The sequence below is a fragment of the Vanellus vanellus genome (genome assembly GCF_965231255.1).
Source record: "Vanellus vanellus genome assembly, chromosome: 10".
Taxonomy (NCBI): domain Eukaryota; kingdom Metazoa; phylum Chordata; class Aves; order Charadriiformes; family Charadriidae; genus Vanellus; species Vanellus vanellus.
The window spans coordinates 14,736,977-14,763,730 of NC_138915.1; the positions used below are offsets into that span (position 1 = coordinate 14,736,977).

Consider the following 26,754-nt stretch of genomic DNA (forward strand, 5'->3'; position numbering starts at 1 on the left):
CAGCTGAACCCAGAGCATCTGAGCTCTGCAAAGGCGAAAGACCCAGCAGCACCAGAGCCCGAGGGCTCTGCGGTTCCTCAGGAGGTGAAAGATTTTGTCCCGGTGGCTGGCGATGGCCGGCAGCTGCCCCTTTCCCACTGCCTCACCCAGCACTTCCCCTCCATCTCTCCCCGCAGATCCCTTACCTGTGTGGCCGCTGACTTAAAATGGCAGAAGGAGCAAAGTAAGTGTCTTTTATTCTTTCTTTCTTTTTCTTTTTTTTTTTTTTAATTTTTTTAATTGGAAGGGAGGAGGGCACTGCAGGGCAGGAGCAGAGGGAGAAAGTGAGCCCCCTGGCTCCCCCCACCTGCTGCCTCCACAGGCTGGTACCTGAGCTCATGTAGAGAGATGGAGCAAGCCATCATGGAGCCAACAAAGCATCTTCTCTTTTCTTCTGCATGTTGGTGCCTTCTCACTTGCCCTTAAGACACAGACAGCTAATGCAACCCCTCCTTCATGGTCACACACTGAGCTCAGGAGCATGACATCCCCCAGGGCAGGTTTGGCTCTGAATTTGCAGGACACTGAATTCCCCAAGGCCAGGACAGCCTGTGCACGCTCTGGTGTAGCTCTTGGAGATGCATCATGCTTGCAAGGAAGCACTCTCCCTCCTCACCCCAAGGAGACGAATGGACGCCCCATCCCTCCCTGCCCCAGGAATGGGCTGTGCTGCATCCAGCCTCATCCAGGGCATTCCCAACCTGTCTGTCTGTGTTTCCTCCACAGAGTGTTCAAGAAGACCAGCCCCAATGGCAAGGTAAGTCCATGTACACAGAGAGAGGACTGTGTGGGTCAGCCCAAGGTGCAGGCTCTCCTGGGGCTCCTCTGGGGTGGCTCTGCCCACAGGACGGGATGCAGGCTGGGTTTCCCTTCCCTTTGGAATATGATTGATTCCTGCTATTCCTGCCATGATGCCACCGCAGGGCTCACTTTTCAAAACAAAAATTTAAAAAAGAAATTCTATATGGACCCTTAAATGTGATGTATGGTCCAACGTGCTAACAGCAGGGTTAACAAGCCCCACGACACAACCCAGGGCTTGAAAATTTTGGCCAACTCAATGGCAAACACTAACCTGTTGCCCTCTTTCCTTTGACTGTGCACTGCCTCCAGCTATCCATCTACCTGGGGAAGAGAGACTTTGTGGATCACGTGGAGTCGGTGGACTCTGTAGGTGAGTGGGGCTGTGCCCGCTATGGAGGGGGAAGCACAGGCAGCCAGCAGTCTGGGGGGACCAGTCCCTGTGCTGGTGGCTGCTCACCTCTGCTTCCTGCCAGAGCAGGAGGAGGAAGGGCAGCTCTGGAGGACCAAATGTCCCATTTTCCTGCAAATACCCTTACAGAAAAACGGTGGGGAAAGGGACAAAGTCCACTTGCCAAACAACCTGGTCACACTGCTGGTGTTGATGCTGGAGGAGGCATCGCCCTCCCCCTGACCAGCAGCTCCCCTCAGCCACCTTCCCAGCTGATGCGCAGATTATTTGACTTTAAAAAGCATTGTGTTTTTGCAAGGATTTTCTCAGGTGCCTGAGCTCACTGGTCCGTCTTCTCTGCTTGTTTGCAGATGGCATCTGCCTGATCGACCCAGAGTACCTAAAGGACAGAAAAGGTATTAAGACACAAAACCCCACGTTATAAGGGGAGGGGATGGAAACCAGTTCAAAGCTCACAAGCAGCCTGGGACTGTAGTTAAGTTAAATCTGCAACGGGTCATCTACAGCTCGACGTACATCAGGGCAACAGTGGCTGACCTGGCAAGGAAAGCTGCCTCTTTCTTCTTGCTTTTTGTGCCTGTGGCACAGGCTCTGAAGCGACCCATGCTTGCAGAAAGATGTGATGAATCTTGTTAACTTGGTGTTTGAGGTCTGGGTCCTGATAACAGGGTTGTATTTTGCCTAAAGAGTTATTAAAGTAGTTTTTCTTTCTTTCCTCTTTTCTCAACCCCTTTTCCGCCCCCTGCCTTCCCTTTCTCTCACCCTTCCCCTAACCCCGCTCCTCTGTTTCCATCTGGCTTCAGTGTATGTGACGCTGACTTGTGCATTTCGCTATGGCCGAGATGACCTCGACGTTATTGGGCTGACCTTCAGGAAGGACCTCTATGTCCTGACCACCCAGATCTTCCCGCCTGTGCCAGACCAGGCACCCAAAACCCTCACTCCTTTGCAGGACAAGCTGATGAAGAAGCTCGGGGAGAATGCCTACCCCTTCACCTTCGAGGTAGGGCTGCTCAGGCCTTCCCAATGGCACACCTCCATGGTACACTCCAGGGCTCACCTCTGGGCATGCTCTTTATTTACTTTTTTCTCTCTTTCCTTGTTCTGTCTAGATTGCCACCAACCTGCCCTGCTCAGTCACCCTCCAGCCGGGACCAGACGATGTGGGAAAGGTGAGCTGCTGTTCCCAACCTGTGTCCCCTGGACCTGTTCTCCCTGGCAGGGGTTTGAGTTATAGGGTGCCAAAAAAAAGAGCTGCTTCTTTTTTGTGGGGATGTGGTCCATGGGGTGAGGGTGGGGGAGAAAGGAGGGCTGGAATAGGGACCAGGATCTCCGGGGACACAGTGGAGGAAGGAGGGGAATGAACCTAAACCTCAGGCAGCTCTGAGCCCCTCCTTTTTAGTGATTGTACATGTCCCCCCAGGCCTGTGGCGTGGACTTCGAGGTCAAAGGATTTTGTGCTGAAAATCTGGAGGAGAAAATTCACAAAAGGTATTTGTAGCGGATCCCTTTCCTGCCCCATGGCCCTAAAATTGAACCACTGGATGGTTTTCTGGTGGCCAGCTTAGGGGTCAGGCCAAGGACCTGCTGTCAGCTTGTGCCCCCCTTGGATCGGGTACTTTGCCCAAAGGAGGGGCAGTGGTTCCCGTGTCAGCGCCCACCACATCCTAAGACCAGGCTGCAGCTTGCATCCTTTGGCTAGAGACACTGTGATGTCCCTGAAGACAGCTGACATGTCCCCCTTGAAAGTCGTGTCAACACATCCCTGCTGGGGGAACCGGCGGTGACCAGTTCTCATCCCCCAGGAACTCGGTGCGCCTCATCATCCGCAAGATTCAGTTTGCACCCCTGAAGACAGGGCCAGCTCCGAAGTCAGAGACCACCAGGCAGTTCATGATGTCTGACAAGCCCCTGCACCTCGAAGCCTCCCTGGATAAGGAGGTCAGTACAGAGGCTGTCCCCTGGCTCGTGCCACCACTTGTGTCCCCAGAGATGGGGACTGGGATGCCCAGTTGTGTAACTGAGCCTCTTCCCACTGCAGATCTACTACCATGGAGACCCCATCAATGTGACCGTCAACATCAACAACACCACCAACAAGATTGTGAAAAAAATCAAGATTTCTGGTGAGAGTGGGCAGGAGGGGCACATCCTGGTGCACACTGCATACCAGCCTCCCTGTCAGACATGGGGACTGCATGCCTGTGCCTCTGCCACATCACCAACGCTGCACCCTCTTGTCTCTCCTCAGTTGATCAGATCACAGATGTGGTCCTCTATTCGCTGGATAAATACACAAAGACTGTGTGCACTGAGGAGATAAAGTGAGTAAAAAGGGGGCTGGGAGTGGCGCGGCATCATGGCCAGAGGGAGGAAGAGAGAGGAGGAAGAGGGGAGAGTGATGGGGAGAGGGGGTGGGGAAGACAGTTTTACACCAGGCAGCAAAAACATGAGGGTTAGAAGAGCAGATACAGAGGAAGCAGAGGAGAGGGAAGGCTGCGGACGATGTGCCCCCCCAGCACAAGCTGGTGTTGGCTGGGGATGTCCCTTGGGGAAGGTGCACAGCTGTCCCTGGCTGCTTCCTCTCCTCGCTTTGCATCTCTGAGGCCAGCCACAGCCTCTGTGCCCGTCAGAACAAGGAGGGCTGCAGCAAAGGCGGAGGGTAGAAAAAAGAAGTGGTTGTATAAGGGAACAAAAGGAGGAAACAGAACCAGACAGCTGCACAAGAAGGGCAGGGTAGGGGGGTCTGGCTCTGCCCAGGTGCCTGGCGCGATGTTGAGCACCCACCAGGCTGGTGCTGGCTCTGAGCTCTCCTTTCTCACGCCTTCCAGCGAGAATGTGGCGGCCAACTCCACCTTCTCCAAAACATACTCCGTCACCCCCACGCTCTCAGCCAACCGTGAGAAGCGAGGCCTTGCTCTCGATGGCAAGCTCAAGCATGAGGACACCAACCTGGCTTCCACTACCATGTAAGAGCCTGGCAGGCTCCCCCTGCTCCCTGCCACGGCTGGACCCATGCCTTCACCCCACTCTGACAGCTTCCCACTGTTCAGGATGCTCTGGGCTCCCACCAATGTTCCCTCACACCTCCTGTGCCTGAGCCCACCCCATCCAACTGGAAAATGTAGGGATTTTGTCACATATCCACAGACCCACCTCTCCATCTTGTAGGAGAGACGTAGCATCCCATTCCCAACCATCGTCCAAAGCCCCTGTATCCCTCTGCAGAGCTGCATTAGGTCTTGTCTTGGCAGTAAATCCCAACTTAGGCAGCTCAAGTGGCCTCCAGAAACTGCTCTGTGGCTTCAGCCAAGTAACCTGCCCTCCCCTCTCTTTTACTGCCACATTGTGTTGTCCTCTCCTGCTAAACCCCAGTGCACCCCACATGAAATGGGGCACAGAGACAGCCCTGGGAGCTGCCGTGGGGGGAGAAGACGGGGTCTGCGAGCATCACTGCCTGCCTCACCACTCTGCTCTGACTTTCTCCTAGCCTGAGACCCGGCATGGACAAGGAGGTGCTGGGCATCCTGGTGTCCTACAAAGTGAAGGTCAACCTGGTGGTGTCTCGAGGAGGGTGAGGCTCTGTGGGCATGGGGGTAGGGACTGTCCCCTTGGGCTGTGCTGTGGGATCTTGTACCACGGGCAAATGTCAAAGGGACTCATGCCATGGGCTCCCTTGTCCATGCCTCGCTCTCCCAGGCCATGAGGCAGCCGGGCACTGGACTGCTCTCTGACTCCCACCCCTCCAGCCCCATCACCACTGCCCTTCACCCCTATTATACATCCTCATCTACTTTATTATAAAACAAAGTCTAACACCTCCCCTCCTCTGTCTTGGCTGATTTCTGTCCCTTCTCTCCTGCTGCCACAGCATCCTGGGGGATCTCACTTCCAGGTAAGGGGGGAGCTGCCTGCAGGGCTGAGCACAGTGCGGTGGTGCAGCGCTGGGCAGGTTTATTGAAAGAAGTGCTTTTCCTTCCAGTGATGTTGGTGTTGAGCTGCCTGTCATCCTGATGCACCCAAAGCCTGCGGACAGTAAGTAATGCCTGGGATGCTGCTGAAACACAGGGTAGGAAGAGGCAGTCCCCATTCAGATGGGAACTGGTAAAAGCAACGCTGATGCAGCCACCTCTGTGCATGGCTGGCTGTGGAACGGGCAGAGCTGCTCTGGCTGCGCGGCAGCCACCCTTTGTCTGGGACCAGCCATGGGAGCAGCTCTCCTCCCCATGGCACCCCGTCTGCCACCCATCTCAATGTCTCTCTTTCCAGAAAAATACCTGAGTATTAAGAAGAGATGTTAGTTGAAATGTCCTTTCTGTATTAACCCACATGTCTATCTCTCTTCCAATCCTTGCCTCCCTGTGCTTTGCTTATCAATGGACTACAGATAAGCCAAGGTAACGAGATGTTTCCTTATACCTCAAGCCAGTCTTTCCTCTAACACAAACTATACAGATCCATCGCAGATGGATGTGATGCCCCATTCCATATTGAGGTTACATCCTTGGATTAAATCATCCAGGCCTCAAAAGTCCTGAGCACCTATGTCATAGCAGACAGCACGATACCCTCCATGGTGGCACAGGCAGCAGGAGCATTGTCACGGGCTGGGAGGATTCAAATGCTGGGCTCAGCACATGTTCTGCAAATTTCCAGGGCTTATTTTACAACTCCCCTTGCTGCAAATGGTCACAAGTGCCACCACTGGACATAACATCCCCTATGGCTTTGGTCCCCATCCACCGCATGCTGAGGTCCCTCAGCTGCTGGAAGCAGCGCTGGTCACAGCCCCGTGCCCCTGCATGCTCCCCCATGCCAGAGCCCTCTTCTCCTCCCATGACATGAGCTTATTCCAGCTGAAGCCACAGCTGGGGTTGCTTCCCTCCGGGAAGCCGCAGCGTGCCAAACCCATTCCTGGCAGCTGTGCCTGGCAGCCACAGCCGCCAACCAGCCCCAGAGCCGGCCCTGGCTTGCAAAGGCCCAAAAGGCTGGTTTTGTGTCTGGTTACACCCTGCAACGGGACACGAGCACTGGGATTTGGAGCCTGGAAACTCGGACTGCAACTCCAGAGCTTTCACACCAAAGCCTATCAGTTTCCCAGCTCAGCAAGCATATTTAAACTTCCAGAAGAGGAAATGTCTTGGCCTGTCCCCACCATCGCTCCCTGTAGATTTTGCCAAGTTATTTCACATTCACAGGCTTTTGGAATCAGTTTTGCTGATTCTCTTTTTCCATTTTCTTCCCCCACTTTTCATTTTGTGGCTCTCCCTTGATGTCATCTGCTGCTTGCCTTTTGCAAGGAGGTAACTAATCTCTTTGTCTCCACTTTAATTTCTTTTCCTTCCCTTTTTTCTCTTAACAATGCAAAATATTGTCCTAAACAACACCAAAAGTTGCAGTTGCTCTCACCCAGCTCCTCCAGTCACATATGCTCGCAGCTGAGCCAGTGATCTGTCCTGGATTTGTGTGCTTGGGTTAGGCCACGGCTCACAGTGACCTGACTGTTCCCTGAAGTGTGCAGGGTGACAGGGCCAGGGCGAGCACCAGCAGGATTTGTGCACTGTCCCCTAGTAGGAGCAGGGTTTGGGTGTCAGCAGGGATCTCACCCTCTTCACTAAGATGCATATGGGGCAGCCAGACCATGGCCTCACCACGCTCTGCTCTCCCTTCCAGTGAGGAGGACATCGTCATTGAGGAATTCGCTCGCCAAAAACTCAAGGGGGAAAAAGACGATGAAGATGAGAAGGAGGAGGCTGAAAAAGAGGAAAGCTAACCTGCTGCCTGCTTGCACGGACAGCCACCGGTCCCGCACGCCCCAGTTTGGGACGTAGACACCCGTAGCAAGTTCCCCACCGCACAACATGTGGTGCAGACACCTCAGCCCTCTATGTGCGGTGCGATGTATTCCCCTAGGCACACCCTCCTCCCCCGGGCTCCTCGCACCGACTCCAAGCTCTGGTTGCGGTGGTGGGAGACGCTGCATCTCCTCCCGGTACCGCCACATTGGAAAGCCCGACTGAGTGCAGGACGGTGCTCCCACCTCCGTGCACCCATGGCTGCCAGCGAGGGGACAGGGAGGGTGCAGCTGAGCCCGGCCGAGCGCCATCACCAGCGTGTTTGTCGTTTGCCTGCGTTATGCAATACTCTGTGACACCGTTATAAATAAACCCGCCCCAGTGGCCCGATGCAGGTTCCGTGTCGTGGTGCCGGGCCCACCCCGGGGCCGTTGGAGAGCTCGAAGCGGGCAGCCAGTGCCTCAGGCTTCTGTGGGCCTGGGCGGGAGGGCGAGGCGCCGGAGAAGGCGGCGGCGGCCGCTCCCGGCCGGGCCCCGTAGCTACAGGCCAACCCCCCCCTGCAGGCCGCAGCAGCGGCCGCTCCCGGCCGCGCCCCCAGAGGCCGGTCCGTCGCCATGGCAACCTCCCGCCCCGGGGGTGGTGCGGAGTGATGCGTCGGTGACGCCACCGGAAGTGACGCGCGGCGCGGCGGGCGGGGCGGCGGCGGTGCCGGTGTGCGTTCGGCGGTGTCTCCTTCTCCTCAGTCACGGCTCCGGCTCGGCCTCCCCGCGCCGCCATGTCCGCCCCCGGCAGCGGCGGCGAGTTCGGGAACCCGCTGAGGAAGTTCAAGCTCGTCTTCCTGGGCGAGCAGAGCGGTGAGCGGGGCGGCGGCAGCGAGCGGGGGGAGTAGGCCGCGGGGGGCCTCAGGGGCCTGGCGTCGCGGGGGACGGGGTTGAGGAGCCGCCGCGGGCCTGACGCTGCGGGCGGACGGTGAGAAGCCGTTAAGGGCCTTTCTCTGCCCGGGGGGGAGGCGGTAACGAGCCGTCCGGGGCTCCCGCCCGAGGGAGGGGCGGCCCCGCCGTGGTACGGCCTTATCCCTCCGCCGGCCTGGCGAGCGCCCAGGTCCCCGTTTCCACCGTCTGGCTACACGCCTGCCGGGGCCGGGCCGCCTCCCGGGGCTGGCTTGCGGCCGTGCTGTGGCGAGGCGCGGGGCCGGCCGGGCGGCTGGGCCTTGCTGGCGGCTGGGAGAAATGCGGTGGTTCTCAGGGCGCTGCTCCGCCTCGTGTGTTGTGTCTCTGGTTGTGTCCGCACCGAGTGCGTGGCGTGTACCGGAGAGAAGAAATGAATGGCAAAGCAATGTTGTTTGTATAGCGTGGCCGTTGCCTCCCTTACGTCTTCTTTTTTTTTTTGTTTTGTTTTACCTGGAAGTTGTCTCCCTTTTACACCCCTTTCCTCATAATATATGGATGAGTTGTGCTTTTTTCTTGAAATTGTGGTATTTTTTGCTGTATTATTCTCTTTAGATCTCTTACTGCTTATCTCCTTGGTCCCAGAGCTGTAGGTTTTGGAGGAGTTTCTAGAAGTTTTCTGATTCCCCTGCCTTACTGAGGTGGGATCAACTGCTGCTGACAGACATTTGCCTAATGTGTTTTTAACCCTCTCCAATGTTCACAATTTCAAAAGCTTTCTATGCAGTTTATTCCTTTTCCCTCTTCTCTTCATTCTGTGTCCTTTGAATTTTTCTTGGTTTCCTCCAGCTTCCTGAGAGAGAGTCAGAGATCTTATCTTTGGGTCCTATTTCTTGTCAGTTCTGCACTTTAAATTTGTGTCTCCAAATATTATCAAAAGATAAAGTTTTTAAGTAAGCCATCAAAGTTTACTCTATCTAAAATCTTGTTATGAAGAAAGAATGTCTTGAATGTGGCTTTTCTATCCAGCCAAAGGCAGCTGAACAGTGTCCAGGCCATCACCATGTCTTGTTTTGATGTTTCTGTCTAGAAGTCCAAGACTTGGTGATTACATAAGTAGCAAAATGAGAGTAACAAAGCAGGTTTATTGCTTGCTTAAAGCAAACAAATAATTCTTTGTCACGTGCATCACAATGTACCTAATTTGAGGACCAAGTTTTCATTATGATTATTTTTTTACCTAAGTAGATTGATTGGCTTAACATACTTCTATCATTTTGTGAATGGATTTCTTAGCTGGTTATTTTGCAGGAGGGTGTTGCTGGGAAACACTGTCAGGTTGGCAAGTTCATTCAGATCAGTGCTACCAGCATGTCACTCCCAAAGCAGTGGTTATTTTTTTTCCCACTGCTGCTGGAAAGTAATTTTTCTCTTCTTTTGTAGTTGGGAAGACCTCTCTGATCACGAGGTTTATGTATGACAGTTTTGACAATACTTACCAGGTATGTGGTAGTTTTGTTGGTTTTGTTGTTTGTTTCTTTTTATATATATATATAATATATCAGTAAAACAATTCCTTGCTATTAAAATGTATGCCTGTGAGAACTGTTAGGAGCAAGCACATTTCCCTATGAGATGTCAGTTTGATATCATATGTAAGGTTGTAATGTGCCTTGAAATGGAGATGAGACTTCTTGATTAAGCCTAAGCATCTAGCGTGATGTTAGGGATTACAGTGTACAAAAAAGAAACAAGGTTTAGATCCTGTCTGGATGTGTGAGAAGCCTTGAGGAAAACAGGGAGGAACATTGTTTTATGGGGTTGGCTAATAGAGAAGACAATGGTCAGGATGCCTAACGATGGATATGGAAGTCTCGGGAAACAGGGAAAGAATAAGATATGAACATAGTTATGATGGTTCTTGGTCTCTAGCATATGAGTCCAGAGTACATAGATAGATCTGCAAAAAGTCACCGTGGTATCTTCTATCTGTTTTGGTGGTTCTTATTACTTTTTTTTTTTTTTTTTTTTTTTAACTAAAAGACTACAGATAGAAATTACCAGGGAGATCTTGGCAGGGAAAGACTAGGATAGCTGCAGATGAAAACCTGAAGATGTGTAAGAGGTCTGAAGGTTTCATGAAGTGTTAGTGGCATCAAAAGCACTTAGCGGTATTTCAAGGGAATACCAAATATCTTTAAGGAAGATGAGACAAGGGTGTTATCTTTTAATTCGGGCCAGAAAGAGTTAATGGTTTAGGTTGGGGTAATTTTAAGATGGAAAAGGAAGAGAAGATTGTTTTCTTGAGGACAAGTCATCCACTGGAACTGGATCTTCTTGTGCTATCTGTGTTTCTTTTCCTGATTTTGGTAAGGTGCTCTTGTAGATTTAGCTGCTTATCATAGTTGTTATAAACCGTGTCCTGGCTGCAGAAAATAGGACTCCCAGAAACAAGTGCTAACTACAGAAATTGACTGTTGTGGTCTCTTCTAATGTTAAATGGTTCACATTCTGATGGAGACCTTCCAGAACATGTTATGCTGCCTGTGTTTGTTAAGACTGGAGATAATCTGTCTAAAACACTCAAATCTGTTACATCAGTAGCCTGTCTCCTGTTTCCCAGGGTTATGATGGCCTAGGACATCTGCTTGATTTAAATGCCTGGGAGTGCATCTAACTTGGTAAATTACTTTAAATGTCTTTGCTGTACAGCAATTCCAGTACAATGGAAACATGAAGGGAAGGAGACTTACAGAAAGAACTGCTTGGGAGATGAAGCTTCTGAATGTCACTGGAAAGGAAGCACATTCTGAAATGGAAAGCCCTGAATAAACATTGCTTCTTAGCACAGTTGCCCACAATTTATATATGTAATTTGTTCCACCTTTTGGTTATTTCTAAGAAGATAGTTCTTACCAGACTGAATTGCAGTAGAGCAGAAAGAGATGCCAGTTCAGATATGATCAGTGTTAAGATGCATGAATGTCTGAGGCTAAAATCCAGACTCTGAGGTTCTTGGGCAGTTGAGAAGCGTTGGAAGAATTATGTGAAATTAAGATGTCACATATATCCAGATTGCTATGTTTTTATCAACTATATTGAAGGCAAATGACTTCAACAGCTTAATTATAAGTTTGTGAACATTTCTGAGAGTTTGTATAGAAAGATCTGATTTGCAGATGCTGTAAGGCAAGTTGCAGTTACTAATGCTTTTCTTCTTTTCAGGCGACCATTGGAATTGATTTTCTGTCAAAAACAATGTATCTTGAAGATCGCACGGTAAGTGAGGCATCTGTGTGATAGCATGGCAGCTGCAGTCAGGGGAGCAGCCGTTGATGTGCGTGCTGTTTTGCCTGGCCATTCCTCCAATGACTGCTGAAATCCCACAGCAGCCTTCAGAGGACAGCCTTTGTTGAATCAAATCACTGACCCACTCTTCTGTTTCTGATACTTGTTATTACCTGACAGCTCTGGAATGAAGTCAAAATCCTTTGTGCAAAATTTGGGTAAGCTAATGACTACATCCCAGGAAACAGGCTGTCTGCTATGGGCTTTCTCCCTTAGGTGTAGTGTGCTCCCAGAATTTGCCCCTGGGATTGTCAGTATAAATGGGTCTGAGCAGACCCTAGGCAGTTCCAAGTCTTGAGGTCTTAAGAGATTACCAGTGGTGGCATAGTTCCACCTCGTAGAAAGTCTCCTTTTGTAACACAGTTCTCGCTTAGTGTTAATAAAGTAATTTTGGATTTAGCTTACATGAGATTCCTTTTTGCATAAAGAGATCCCTCACATCCCTTTCCTGTCTTTCAGTATTTGTCTTTTCATTAGTTCATGTTTTTCTAGTACTTGCCTTTTTGCTAGTTTTACTACTGGCTGAGAAGTATGAAACTGTTGCAGGGAAGGAGGGGCCAGTGGTGCAATGGAAGTCCTTTGTGTTGCTTTGGGTCTGTTGCTTCTGAAGAAGTCTCAGCCTAGTGTGTGTGGTGAGTTTCCTGAGTGCTTCTCTGCCATCTTACCAGTGATTTACTATTAGAAAAGATCTTGCTTGATCTTTTTTTGGGAGAAACAACTTGGATAACATTCTTCAATGGTACTGGCAGTGGCAGAAGAAGAAAAAGATCTTGGGAATGCTGCTTGACACCTGTGAAGGCAAGTTGGAATGCCTGTGTGCTGTTTTCAGCAGTGTAGTCTTGATTTCTTGTGGTTGTGTAGGTCAGGATGTCATTCACCCACTAGCCCGCTATCCAGAAAATACCTTTTCCTTTCCAATGTTGGATATACTGTTTGATTTCCTGATCATGTAAATGGTCCACAGAGCCCGTAAAGCCTGTTGAAATAACAGAGAGGTGTTGATTGTAGGTAATAGGAGGGAGAAATACAAGCACACAGGCTAGGAAAATTCAGACTTTGAAATAACTTCTCAGATGTGGCTAATACTGTGTTTTGCAATAAGCTTTGACTGTTGGGCTTGAAATGAAGAATGCTAAGCCTCTAACTGTGGCATATGCTTTGGCATATTTGATATGTCCTTACGCCAAATAATGTACCTTGAAATTATACCTGTGCCAGATCACTCAGCTCTAAATGTGGCCTGGATAGCATCTACTAGACAGCAGAAGGGACAAATATATGTGGTGTTGGGTTCTTCAAAACCATCTCCTGTAGCCTCCAACAGAGGAAAGCTGTAAGTGTGCCATTTCCAAGACACTGTCACTGCATTGGGAGCTGTGGCACTGAGTGAACTGGGGCCATGAAAAGCCCCATCCTCACTCCTGACTGTCAGGCTGCCAGTTCTGTGTTACAGCTACAACCTCTTTCTTGAAAGACCGAGTAGTAGTTCCTTTTCTGAGTCTTGATATCTTCCCAGACTTGTTGGATTTAAGTACAAGATAAGCCAGTCTAGAGGGTGTTTGCTGTCCTGGCTTGTACTCCGCTACTGTGTTTCAGTACTTGACATCAGGCTTTCCAGTGGATTCATTAGCAGTGGGGTAATGTAGTCCTTATGGTTAGGAGTGACGGCATCTAGCTAGCTGTAGGCTGCAGTTTGCTTGTGTGCCTGTTATAGCCAGAGTCCTGAGATGACAGGATACACTGACGTATGTATGCTTAAGTCCCTCATTAGCAAGTGGTGTGAGAAAGTATTTTTTAGGGATATCTTCATTTTATGATTACATGGAAGAACATGTTCATATGTGCGAGTTATTAATGGGTCTAAGGAGGGAGGTTTCTCAGACGTGCTAGGCTGAGGTTATTGCGAGAATGCAGTTAGAAGTGCCGTTGGATCTTTTCACATTTCTGTTCCATTTTAACTTTCCTTTTGTTGCATTATTTTTGCCTTGCGTTTTTTTTTTCTTTTTATTTCACTTGAGTTTTGGTTTTCTTTTCCATTTTCCTGCTCTTCCCCTTTCCCCTTCCCCTACACTTTTCCATTTCCCAGATCAGGCTGCAGCTGTGGGATACAGCCGGCCAGGAGAGGTTCCGCAGCCTCATTCCCACCTACATCCGTGACTCTGCTGTGGCTGTCATTGTCTTTGACATTACAAGTAGGTATTGAGCCGGAGTGTCTGCAGGGACCTTGCTTTTAACGTGTACCTTTTATGCATTGGAAGTGGTGGTGGTATCTGAAAGAAGCTAAGGTAGGCCATTGGCCCCAGGACTGTAGGTGTTTAATGGGCTGAGGGGAAGTTGCTGAGCATCTTCCCCCACAACCAATAGTAACTACATCGCATAATACAGAAACTGGGGAATTATTTAACCCTGTTCTGCTCAAAGCTCAAACGATGGAAGTGATACACAGAGGATTGGCGGGTGGGTGAATAGGGGTTGTGAGTTCTTGTGTGTCTGCTGATTGGAATGAAAGGTGATTGGTAGCCCTTGGAAAGCTTTGCACTTTTTTTGGTTTGGAGGTGTTTTGGTTTTTTTAAACCTCAAAATGAGTTTTTTTTTCTCTCTGGATAACTGGAGAGATAATACAACTAACGACTTAAGATACCAACAAGATGGAGTACTGTCAGAGTAGGTAAAACAGTAGAACACCCATTTAAATAAAGCTATGTAGCAACTTAGGAGGATTCAAGACTGCCCTTTCATTGAAGAAGAGAGGTGGTAATTAATATGAGTAACCAGAGAGCTTTTGAAAGAGAAGAGATGTAACTACCATAATATTTAAAGAATAAACAAGCTTAGAGGGAAATTCTCTATAACTTTTGGCATGAATGTTTTTGTATAAGATATGAAGATAGGAATACAGTAAGTCCTTCTTATCGATTCCACCTGATCTGGCTTTTTCAGTTAAGCTATAGGATCAGCATAAATATCTAGACCGGGTATATACCAGTGAGCCAACACCATGTGAACAAAGTCTAAGAATGTAGCCCAGGTGAAAAACCTTTGGCCCACCTTTATTCTGTCACTAAATTATAGTGAGGCTTTATGGACCAGGGGTTTGTTTCAGTTAACAGAAGTGCTTAACAAATAATAAACTTCTGTTATGATTTATCTTGCATATCGAGGGCAAATAATTACATGGTCTTTCTCCCAGTCCTATAGCTTAAGTACTTGACTCTGGGAGGATTTCTGGTGTGGTGCAAACTAATGTAGAACTTAAGTGATCTCTTTGAGGAGTGCTGAGATCTGCATGTGGTGACTTACACTGGGAACTCATCTAGGTGAGGCAGCATGGCAGGCTGCATAGGTTGGCATCTTTTCTCCACACTGTTGTGATTGGTAGAGGATGCTGTTTTTCCAGGCAGGTGGAAAAATCTTTCCAGTCTAGGCTGTTCTTAACAGCTTCCAGACATGTCAAAAATAATTAAGTGATAGCAGATCTCGTCATACTTTGGTAATGGTCTGATCTTTTCAGATAATTAAATTTTTTCTTGTTATTGTTCTTTGTTCTGTTCTTAGTGACTGAGAGACTTTTAGTTTTCTTGTATTATTGAAGGAACATGCTCATGTACTTCTGAGGGCGTGAGGATGGTGAGCACTAGTGCAATTAGAAAAACAGTTTCCTTTACCACTCTGAAGAGCTATATATTTGTATTGTCTTTAATGGTAAACTGTATTTGGGAACCTGAAATAGTCTCCTGTAAGTTAATGCTGCTCATGGTAGTGTAAAATAGGAACAGTCCCATAGGACACACTTAAGTGCCAGCCAAGATACTCTGAACTAGTGGAGGAAAAACTGTTAGCTAGCATGTGGGGAGCTGATGAGACAGAGAAGTTGCTTAGTTATTGTTAATCTGCTGGGCATGTTGAAATGAAAGTGGCCCGTGGAGGGATCCACGTTGAAAGTCCATATTGCAACTCGGGCCTCTTTCTGAACAAGTTGTCTTGTTTATGAGAGGCTGGATTAACTCTTGGTTGAGGACCTTTCATCTTCCCAGACCAGTGGGGTCACTAGCATGCTGTTGTATTTGAGTGCATTATTTATATTTTCTCTTCCCCTCCACAATGGGTGCACACTTGGACTTCTAGAAGCGAGAAGCCCCAGAAATACTGCAGCTAACTTTCTCAGGTCACTTCAGGGGTACCTCCATACTAGGTGAAGGCCTTCCCTCAAATAGTGTTACCCTTCACTACAAAATTACCAGGGCCAGTTCTTCCTCAGTTCTATGGTGCTTCCTCTACTTGCCTATTTGACTGTGAGCCTGAAGGTTGGAGTGTTTAAATCACCATCTTGGTAAACCTTCTGGGTGAATAGCCTGGTGTAGCAGCAATGTCTTGTGGAGTATGTGGAAGCTTGTTGTGAAGGCTCGAAGCAAGAGCCCGAAGCTGTCATTGTCAATCTGATCTGCCAGCATGGGTATAATATTGTCCAGGTGGTTGGAGTTTGTCACCTGAGTTTCCTGGGGTGGTGAGGAGTCCTGACTTTTGCTGCTGTAATCAAGGCTGCCTTCAAAATGAAGCATGAGCTAATTGCTGTAACTGTAAGACCTAATCTTCTTTAAGCCCCAAGGCATGTGATCTACATACCCTGATGTAGATACAATGTTGTTTTGAATCTGCTTGTAGCAAGACATTCTGCAGACATGTGCTCTGTCCAGCTTCTACTTATCTCCTAAACAAGCCAATTACTGGTCTTTTGAAACTGCTTTCTCCCTTGTAGCCAGTCTCCTGCAGGCTGCCTTATTAACTGGTGTTCTGTGCGTAAACAGCTGCTCTCCCTCATTGCTGAACAAGTGGCTTTGTGAGCACATCTAACCGATTCATGTAATTAAGCTGGGAACCAGTATCTGCCCTTCTATGAAACTCATGCCTGTTGAGAATGTCAACACCGATCTTGTTTTCTGGCAGTGTAGTGCTAGTTGTACAGCCATGTGGGGTAATGACTTGGAAGGAAATGGTATCACTCCCAATTGTGAAAAGCATTTGTTTAGCATTCATTGTGATAGTTGGGCATGTTTTGACCATTGCCGTTTCAAATAGGCAGGTGCCGGACCTTAGAGCTAACAGGTATAATAGGTCAATTTGTGTTTGGGAATAGTTCTGGAGATCAAACTGTGCCTCTCATACCATTTGTAATTGTTTCTGACTCCTGTGCTTATCTGCAAAGGAGAACCCGATGCCCTTTGTGTCACATGAAGCCTACAGTGTGTAGCATTTGCTTTTGTTTCTGCTGGAATTTACATTATTGATTGCCTTAATCTCACATGAAAATCCCCATTGCCATCTTCTGGATGCTTGATGCTGGAGAATGGATGCTGTTCCACTACGGGGTGTCTGGGCTGAGGGAATTGCATGTCTGTCATGTGGGAATTGCCCAAAAAGCTTTGATCTGAGATGCTCTAGGCAAGGAGTCCTGTGGAGACCCCATACGTAATCCTGGGTAGACCAGGAAGACCAGCTCTGTATTACTTGTTAGCTGCCACTATCAGCAATCAGGTAGTAGCCATAACCTAGAGCTCTTTGGGAATACCAGAATCTCTAGGCAAGCACATTATCTACAGACAGAGTCAGAAAAGCCAACTTCTCTGGTGTTTGGAAATTGGGGCAAGATTACAAGGTCAGCCTCAGCGTCTCAGACTGAGCTGCATACAATTAATTCTAGAAATGGCCTTTTCTCTAAAGGACAGTTTCCTCCTTTCTTTTCTCTCCTGCTCTTTCTCTCTCTCTCTCTCTCTCTCTCTCTTTTTCTCTCTGCTCTCCCTGGCCTGGTACCAGCAGGTTCGGCTGCAGCTTTGGGACACAGCAGGCCAGGAGCGGTTCCGCAGTCTCATTCCCAGCTACATCCGCGACTCCACTATTGCTGTGGTAGTCTATGACATTACAAGTGAGTGATGCTTTGGTGTCTCATTATTTGAAATACTACATGTAAGGAGAACTAAAATGTTAAAACCAGAAGTTCTGCAAAAAGATGATTCACATTTCTAATGTTTTTCCCCCGCCATGTTTTTCTGTCTGAGCGGAAAACAATTTATGGGTCTCGTATATATGTGGTGTGGGGGGATTTGGAGAAGCACCTTAGTACAGGCATAGCATTCTTCCTCTCCAAAAAGAAGTTTCATCCTCAGCATTCACTTTGATTCTCCCCTACAGACTTGAATTCTTTCCAGCAAACCTCCAAGTGGATTGATGATGTTCGGACAGAGAGAGGAAGCGACGTCATCATCATGTTGGTGGGGAACAAAACTGACCTGGCAGACAAGAGGTAATGGAGGGGGGCTGGCAGCCTTGCTTCCCTGACCAGTAGAAGCAAGGAATTGCCCAGCTAATCTGTCTTCAAAACAATTGTTGATTTTTAAATGAAGCATAAACAGCTAGTCATGAAATTAGGATTTCTGGTTTCAGCATATGCAAAGTTACTCCATTTTGCTGTTCTACAAATAGTTTTGGTTAAAACAAACCCACCTAAAAAGATCCCTTTTACTTAAGTATCTCTACTATGTTTCTCAATAGTGTATTTTGTCTCATTTTTCTTTTTCATGCTGATATAAAGACAAAAAGATGTCTTGCCAAAGGAAGGAAATCTTCCTTTTTTCAATAACCCTATTTACATGACTCTCTCTGCATGTGCAACTCTTAAGTTCATAGTAAAGTTTCTTCTTGTTACAGGATGCAGCATGAGCTTTTACAGTATCAATCTAAAAGGTTTCCCTCTAAGCCTAAATTCGTCATCCATAATGCAAACTGTGACGTTGTGGATGTGTGAGAGGAAATTAGATTAGCAAAAGCAGGCTTCCCCAAGAGATGTAAGAAGTTAATTAGACACTTAAAATCACACAGACGTAATGTTTGGGACACGTCATAAAGCATTTTGCGTTTAAAACTCTTAATCCTACAATGCCACTTCAACATAACCAATGTAATAACATCTTAAAAGACCATGGGCTTGTGCTTTTGCATTTCCATTTCAAATTCTTCTCTTGATTATTGATTTTAAAAAAAAATGTTTAATGTTTTCTGAGATTTTCATTCTTTATGAAAACATCAGAAACAGTGTAGATAAGGAATGATTTTTATTTTAAGAGTTAGTATCAGTAGTAGTTGGCAAAGGGAAGATGGAGCAAGCCATGCAGTTCCTTAAAGTCCCAATACTTTAAACTGAAACATCTTCACATACACCAGGTACTCTGAAATGTGTGCTTTGTATGTCAAGCCAAAGTATGAAGTACTTTCAATACGAAGTTTTGAAATGATGGGGAATTTTTATCTGATGCAAAAGAAGGTATCTCAAAAAGGCAGAACTGTGAGACACCTGGATCTCACAGCGAAATGTCATCTTATAAAATCAAACTTTATCCTTTGGCTGTTCGTGAGACACTTCTTATCAAAAGATAACAGCTTGAAAAGCCTTACAGGTGAAACATAAATGTTGTCTGAGAAAAATCTTGCACTATTATCTGAACTGCCTGTTTGTTTACTCTGTTTCTTGGGATGATGTGCCTTGTAGGAATCTGACTGTTTCACTGTTGGATGCTATCACATTTTAAATTCTAAACCTTGCTTTACTCCTGCAGTGTACATATTGCTTCAATATGTATTGTGATGTTTTTTTCCCTTGTGGTTTTGGTGTTGTCCAAATGCTCATATGAGACAATAGCCAGCATCCCTGGCTGCGCACACTGGTGTCAGGAGATGCTTTTTGCCCTTTGTTCCTGTACAGGTCATTGTGTTAGTTTCTAGTTTGTCATAGCTAGCAGGAAAAGCATAGGTATTTCTAATACTGGCAGGTGGTTTGAGTCAGTGGGGAAAAGGATAAAGTTAGGCTCTAACTAGGTGCTGTGTGGGTTTTGTACTGATGACTCTTACAGAAATGTGTTCTGTGTCCACCATGCAGACCACCTTAGTCTTAACTATTTGACTTTTTCCATTTCCAGTGGGGGGTCATTCTAAGTGCCCTGTGCCTTGCACTTGGGAAATGTTGGTAAAACTTGGTGCTGAGAGCTTCAGAAATATGATAAAAATGTGTATAGCTGATTTGGATTAAGAATTCCAGGTGGCGAGACCTCAGATCAGTCTGGTCTCTGAAATCAGTTTACAAAAGCAATGTAGCAAAATCCAAGATATTCTACTTGAGCTAACTCTGGATGTTGACCACTTAATATCTCTTATGTCCTCCTGGGAGCTGGAAATAATTTCAGCTCCTTAACTGAATAACCTGGCATTTAGATTTGAGGCTTTCTAATTTCTATCAAAATCCAATTTCATGTGGAACTGGAAAACCCAATGGGATAATTTTAGCTTTGGATTATTTCCTGATAGTACCTAAGTGGAATGTGTGTGCAGGACAGCTGGCTTAGCACTGCCAAAAGAATTAAAAATACCAGAAAATTCTTTGAAACATAGCTACAGTTGAAGTTTATGTAGCACTAGAAATTCTTATTTTAGGAGTTTAATGTAAATGACAGTAGTCCTGGTCTAGGCTAGAATTTGGAATTATGGTGTATATCCAGGTATCAGTAAAAGAAGCTGCCCTGCCTTTCTTTTAAAACGAAGTTAGGATCACGTTCAGCTGAAATACTGGGCCTTTTAAGGCTGGACAAAGCCACAGTATAAATCTGAGCCTGGTCACATTTTTCAAAATAGAATACAGCATATTGGAAGCCATTCATCCTATGGTGAAAACCAAGCGATGATGCAAGATAAGTTCTGAGGCCAAAAAGCTGAACTAAAAATAGCACTGTTCTTATTTGGTGCAGCCTGTTAAGTTTTTCTTTCCTGCTAATGTTGCTTCAGTTGGTGGCTGGGTTTTTTTCTGCATTTTTCTTTTTATTATTTTTGGACTATTTTTCTTTGTTTTGGTTTTTCTTTTCTGTGATTTGTTCTCGTTGCTGTAGACAGGTTTCTATAGAGGAGGGTGAGAGAAAAGCCCAAGAACTGAATATGATGTATATTGAAACCAGTGCTAAAGCAGGATATAATGTGAAACAGGTATGTACAGGGTATTGATAAGAGATGCGTTTGCAGGTGCTTGCTCGGAAGCAGCAGCCTAGCACTTGGTGTTGCACTGTACTTGCTGCTGGAACCTTTCTGACATCTTTCTGTAACCTCACGGAGTTCCCTTCTATTGACTTTTGGGAAACTGCTTTTTGTATCAGGTGCAGCATATGGGGATTCTTCCTTTCCTTGAGGATGCTGTGAATGAGGCTCAAATGTACTGCACAAACTTCATCTGTGCTGATCATCTGTTATTAATAGTCATAAGTCCAGGCGTTCCCTGGGTAACTTGCCTGAGGTTGTTTCATTCTTAGCTGGAGGATCTGGGAGTCTTAAAGACTCGGAGGTCCTGAGGTCTCCTTTGGTGGACTATGCTGTCTTGTAAGGGGTGGTGAAGCAGCCCTCCACTGACATGTGTCTCAGTCACAGACATCTAACTCCTCCTGTCTGTTCTTCCTTTCTGTCTTTCTCCTGTTTGGATCTTTGTCCAGGCAAATTACTACAGAAGAAGGTGAACAGAGAGCCAAAGAGCTGAATGTGATGTTTATTGAGACCAGTGCAAAGACTGGATACAATGTGAAACAGGTAGATCAATGTTATATTCTAAAGACAAGAAATCTGTACTTTACTGCTCTGTACATCTATGCTTCTGCTTGGGGTTCATGTTCCATCAGATATTTGCTTGTATTGTTTACTGTTAACCCTTAAAATGCTTCTTGCCCAATGATCACTGCTGCAGCTTTGTCTGGTGGAAGCTCCTTTCCTGTCAAGTCAATGAGTCCCTGGTAAAGCTAAGCAAACTTACCTTGAATGAAAGGAGAATCTAAAACCAGAATGTACTGAGGGATAGGAATGGCACTGTTTTGTGCAGCCAGTCAAACATAATTTTGTACGTTCCTTTGCTTTTGTTAACAGTTAATGCACTGTTTCTAAAATCAATGTTGACATCAGCGGGGAAAACTGCTTATGCTGATGCACTAGAGGAGAGGTTCCTGCTTCTGTTTGCAACCCGCAAAGGAAAATCTTAGAATAGTTGAGGTTGGAAAGGATCTCTGCAGATCGTCTAGTCCAATCCTCATGCTCAGAGCAGGCTGCTAGAACTGACTCCAGTTGGGTTTTGAATATCTAAAAGGATAGAGACTCCATTTCTCCTGGCAAGCCGTCACAGTGTTTGACTATCCATATGGTAAAAAAAGACTTCAAACATTTTTCTTACATTTAAACAGAATTTCTTGTATTTCAGTTTGTGCCCATTGCCTCTTGCTATAAGCTTGTGATCCCACTCTCCACTAGTTCAGGAATCGTTCTGAAGCGTGACAGAACTTGGGGAGTAGGGCAGCCGTATGGTCCAGGGCTCTGCAGGGAGCATAAGTACTGTTCGTGTCAGCTGGTAAACATACTTACCTGTTTGCTGCACACCAGCTGGTTAGGAGAACCTCACAATGGGATTAGGAGACATTGGTTTTGTTTCTTTTGGCTATTCTGAATTGAGTCCACTTTAGTCTTTGGTTCTGACTTACTGTTGCTTTATTTGCCTAGTGGGTGTTTGCAGTGAGAACTTCTGTGACTAAAAGGATGCTAACTGCAGCACCTTACTGGTACCTCACTGGCTTGGTTTTCCAAGCACCACAATTTGGAGGTGTGGATGAGAAGCCCCTGCGAAGCTACTGTGAGAAGAGTCATCCTTAGCTGATGATTCCTCTAGTTCTTATGCAGTACTTTTCATCAGACTGCCTGGCAGTGTCTGTGTTGTGTTAACTGCTGTATTAATGTCAGCAGGAGGAGCTCTAAGCATTGACTTGAAAAATTATGCGAAACCATTTTCCATTTTTATTGGGATATGATAGTCCTTCCAACTCTAGAGCATCCCGAAGAGCTTAAATGCAGCTCACTTGAGCCAGCTGTTCTGCTCTGAAATGGCTGTTTTGCATCAGGACTGAACTGAAAGGATGGGCCGTAAAACCGCAGTTACTCCATGGATTTCTTAAACCTTTGGTCTCCTGTGAGGTTGCTTATCAGAAGTCTAGAGTTTTGCACTGTAACATTGCTGTGTGCAAAAGCAGTTGAGACTGAAAATGGTAGATGACACGCTTACTGAGTGCAGGAGGGAATTGTTCTATGCGTCCCTGGAAGAACTGCTACTAATTAATACCATGTCCTGTTCAAGTAGAAACAGGTAAAATAAACCTGTCTGTTTTGTAGGCATTGAATAACTTCTTTAATAAAACCTGTTAAATTTCTTAGGTAAAATTCTCGTGTCATTTGTTGATCATTGCTTTGCTTGCTAAAGTACCCACATACCAAGTTTGTACAATTCGTACCCTAAGATCTGCTGTAAAGCAATGTTTTTTTAACATGTGTTTGTTTCTGACAAGCCTTCAGCTTTACCTGTTGCTACTTTTCAGCTTTTCCGTCGTGTGGCTGCTGCCTTACCTGGGATGGACAGCACACCAGAGAAGAGCAAAGAAGACAGTATCCTTGTTTTTTCATCAGTAACTTTTCCTGGTCTCACAGAATTTGACAATTGTCTTTTGTTAGATTTGGCTTACTGACTTTTTGGTACATTGTGGGAATGGGCCTTACTGGGGTTTTGCAGAGATACATCTGAAACAGCCAGTATAGTGTGGTGCTTACCTATGGGCAAAAATCAAGGACCCTGCTTGTGGTCTATATATAAATGTACACAACTACTTAAAACAGCAAGCACAAGTTTTGCTTTCTCCACTTAAACTTAGGATAAAATTTGCATAGTTTTAAAATACCATAATACTTTCCTCTTTTTGCACAGAGCTGCCTTGTGTGTAGACCTGTCCAGTTGAGCTCTATCCTCTAAATTGTCTTGATGTACTAAGTCTACTGGTTTTGCAGTTAATCCTGTTCTGGCAGGATATGCTCTGCTCTTCTAAAACACCTGCCCTTATCAAGAAGGGACAGCTAATAACCTTTTCAGATACTGATCCCTTTCTCTGTTCTCTCCTCCTTGTTTTTCCTTCAGCCGGGTGATTTTCTTAACTTGTTTTCTGCAGTGATTGACATCAAACTAGAGAAGCCTCCTGAGCAGCCAGTAACGGAGAGCGGGTGCTCCTGCTAACAGGCCCATTCTGTAAGCAGCACATTCCCCAACCGGCCAGTCTCACTGAAGAACATCACCGCTCATTGGCTAGGCAACCCTACTTTGTGGGCTGAAAAAACAATCTACTAAGCGAGCGAACTCCCTGTTTACTGGTGGGGAGCAGCCCCGGCCGCCCCTCTTACTGCATGGTATGAGCCCTGAGTGCAGAATGAGTGTCCTGTCTTTTATTTTATTTTTTTATGTTGTTGCACTTTGGCACTGTGGTGCCCTTTACACTCTCTCTATCCCTCTCCTTCTCCCCCTCTTCCCCACCTTGAGCCTGTCTGCTCAGATGTGTCCTGTAAATGCAATGGAAAAGCCACCAAGTTAGGGAAGACAAAAATAAAGCTTGGGGGTGGGCTTTCCACCTTCCTTACTGCCTTGCATCTTAACTAGTTCCCTGTCCACTCCAGCCCTGTCTTTGTCCTGCATCCCCACTTCCTCTGTTAAAAGGCTGCTCCTCTTAAACCAGTCAGTTTGACTTGGCCTTGCCTTTTTGGACAATACAGGTTATCTGTTTCTAAGCTTTTGCTTCCTGCAGGGCACACACAATATTAGCTCCTCAGTTTCTCCTTTCTGTGGATGATCTTGGCTAACTCTTGCTCACAACTTCTGAGTTTTGCCCCTCGTGTTACACACAGCACTGGAAACCCCCAAACTCTGATAGCTTTGGCCTTGTTGATCCTGTTTGTGTAGCAGAGACGTCCCACAGACTGCTCTCCTCAGTTGGAATATCTTCCCATCCAGAGGATGATGGTGCTCGGTGAGTGTTGGCTGTCAGATGTGGGGAAGGAAGAGGGTACAGAGGCTTTGCAGCATGAGGCTGGGTGGGGAGAGATCCTCAGGGTAGTTTGTAGAGACCTGGGTCCTGCCTGTCAACAGTGAAAGCAAACAGTTACCCAAAATCCATCACTACAGGGGCAATACCTGCCCTGGGAGTCATGGATGGTGTTCAGGTTCCTGTCCTAATCTCCGTTCTCCTGTTCATGGTCACATAGACTGGGAGCTTTTTCACGCCGAGCAGGAGAGCTGCAGCAGATAGAAGGCCAGTGATAGCTGTTCTGCTCTCATACCTCAGTTGCTGCTTGGTGAAATCATACATAGCTGCTTCTGCCTTTGTAGTAGACTTCTGAGGGATGGGGCTAGTAGCCATTTCACTTTTGGAATAGTCTTAAGCTGTAACATTGCCAAAACTGAGATGAGCAGTGGCAGGGATTTATATTCAGACCTGGGTAGAGGAATGGAGGAATATATGCTGCTGAAGTGAATTTTGGTGTCACCTCTTGACCAAGGTTGGAAAATATGTCCTTTTCCCCTTGTCCCTGGTTTCTAAGTACGTTAATAGAGCTTTTCAGAGACTCTTGCTGGGGGGTTTTCATTCATCTGCCCTAACCAGAAGTCTGTAGGTTTGTTGACAGCGAGGAGAACAAAACAGTCAGATGGCTCTAAGCCATTCGCTGTTCTTTTCATCACCCAGCCTGTGTCATGCTGACAGGGGAGATGCCAGTGGGCAGGAGAGCAACTGACCGCAGTGTGACGGGTGGGGACAGCGGTGTTTGGCGGTCAGTGACACTGCCCTAGCAGGATGGCTGCCGGTCATTGACACAGCGTGTGCACTTTGAAGCCTGCGGGCCCTCGAGGGAGGGGAAGGGGCAGCCTTGGACTGCTGCCAGTAACTGCCCTTTTGTTCCCCGGAGCCCTGTCCCTTCCCCTCTGGGTGAGCTGGCCTGCAGGAGGAAGCTGGGATGTTGTTTCCCATTTCACTCTGGAGTGTACCCCCCTTGCCCACAGTCCCAGCTGGCATAGCCAGGTCCCAGTGCCAGCCCCCCTCCTCTGTACATATCCCTGTTGTGTGGGAATTGCTGATGTTTGTCGGTGTGTCCGTGTCTGCTGTAGAACAGGTTTTGCTGTCCCCTTCTCACGGGCAGGTGTGTGCTGCTCTGCTGTTGTGTTGTTCTGAGTCACGGACCTGGGGGAGGGAGGGGGGAGACCCTACATACCGGGGGGGTAACTAGTGAAATAAAATAGCTCACTTCCCACTGTCTTCTCTATGGATGTGTATAATATTGAGTGTGTGTCTGGCCCTGCTGTCTCCTAGCTGTTAGCCGAGTAAGTGTGACTATTAATATGAGTATGGACTGTCTGACCACAGCCGTGTATCACACTAAATAAAGTTATTTCACCAACACCTTTGCTGTCCTGCTGCCGGAGGGGGGCCTTGGGCTGCCTCTGCTTTATTTTGCTCTTGGGTTTGACAAGTCTGTCCCACATAGGGTATGGTGGAAGAAGGATGAGCTGTAAGCCTGGCTTTGGGAGTGGGGTGAGAAGAGACCCAGGCCTGGGGTCTGCCCCAGGAGGGCCCCGAGTGTGGCAGGGGGCAGGACCACGTGGCCTCCCTTAAGTGCCAGCCTTGGCTCCTGCTGGGCTGTCACCAACCCAAGGGCACTGCTGGAGCACTGGTGGCCCCAGCTCCTTTTTCACTTAAGGGGGTGTGACAGGATTCACCACCCCACACCCCCTGTGAGCCCCTTCCTCCCCTTGGCATGCAAGGTGTTTTGGGAACCCAAAGGCAGTGCTCAGCCTTGCTGGCCACAGGGGACCCCCATCCCATGGGCACCCTGCCAGGGAGGGGTGCAGGGTGTGGGGTAGGAGAGCCTGTCCTGAGCCATTGGGGCTCCCTGTGGTGCTGCATAGACATCCCAGACATGCCACCAGAGATGGTGTATGTCATGCTGCAGGAGATTGAGCAAGTACTGGTGGAAGTGGGACACAGAGATCATCAAGAGGCGGGGCATCATCTGGCTGGCTGCTGATGTGGGCTGCTGTGCCTGTGAGTGGGGGTCAGAGGCCCGAGGGGTAGAGGGGATGGGACTGGCTCACTTCCACGGAAGTCTTGAGTTATGTTAAGTAGAGGGGCCACCCTGTTCATGCTGCCTGGTAGGAGAGAAATGTTTGGGGTACAGGACACCGCTTGGGACCTCTGCTACAAGAGGCAGTTGGCACCAGTGGGGCTGGAAATAGTAGGGTGGGTGCTGCTTGAAGGAGACTGTGAGACCATGATGTGGACTAGAGGAGGACACTTGGGCCAGGCAGAATCCCTAGAGTAGCTGTGTCTGTGTGGACCTGGTGTGCTGTTCAGGCAGGCAAAACAACTTTCTTTTCTCCTTGTTCAGGGCGGTGCCAGAAGCCCTTAGAGAACAGGGATGTGGTGACAGTGTGATCCTGGCTGGTCCAGGGTGGGTATCACACCATTAGCAACTCCATCAAACACCCAGTGAGTGAAGAGTGGGCTGGGCTAGAAGGCTCTCCCATTACAGTGAGCCCATGGACTGG

At 47.4% G+C, this 26,754-nt stretch overlaps 2 protein-coding genes across 5 annotated transcripts; both read left to right on the plus strand.

The window, feature by feature from the left end:
- Positions 1–206: 206 nt before the first annotated feature.
- Positions 207–7,083, plus strand: ARR3 (arrestin 3; the record flags this gene model as incomplete). The annotated part of the gene is made up of 15 exons (XM_082488458.1): positions 207–223; positions 766–796; positions 1,153–1,213; positions 1,603–1,647; positions 2,056–2,255; positions 2,365–2,424; positions 2,676–2,743; positions 3,058–3,193; positions 3,294–3,378; positions 3,504–3,576; positions 4,084–4,221; positions 4,743–4,826; positions 5,124–5,147; positions 5,235–5,287; positions 6,926–7,083. The coding sequence occupies 15 exons, from the start codon at positions 207–209 to the stop codon at positions 7,081–7,083; spliced, it is 1,233 nt and encodes a 410-aa protein (XP_082344584.1).
- Positions 7,084–7,751: 668 nt separating this feature from the next.
- Positions 7,752–25,589, plus strand: RAB41 (RAB41, member RAS oncogene family). Of its 4 annotated transcripts, none has more exons than XR_014269547.1 (9): positions 7,752–7,901; positions 9,378–9,436; positions 11,160–11,213; positions 17,097–17,202; positions 17,469–17,580; positions 20,801–20,894; positions 22,715–22,781; positions 23,336–23,570; positions 24,118–25,589. XR_014269547.1 is itself a non-coding variant. In XM_082488313.1 (9 exons), the coding sequence occupies exons 2-9, from the start codon at positions 9,411–9,413 to the stop codon at positions 23,398–23,400; spliced, it is 630 nt and encodes a 209-aa protein (XP_082344439.1). In that variant the 5' UTR covers positions 7,797–7,901; positions 9,378–9,410; the 3' UTR covers positions 23,401–25,589. The 4 variants fall into 4 exon arrangements, 3 of the variants coding, with proteins under 3 accessions (XP_082344440.1, XP_082344438.1, XP_082344439.1); XM_082488313.1 differs by adding an exon at positions 13,369–13,474 and having other exon boundaries at positions 7,797–7,901; positions 23,336–25,589; XM_082488314.1 differs by lacking the exon at positions 20,801–20,894 and adding an exon at positions 20,210–20,303 and having other exon boundaries at positions 23,336–25,589.
- The last annotated feature ends 1,165 nt before the right edge of the window (positions 25,590–26,754 follow it).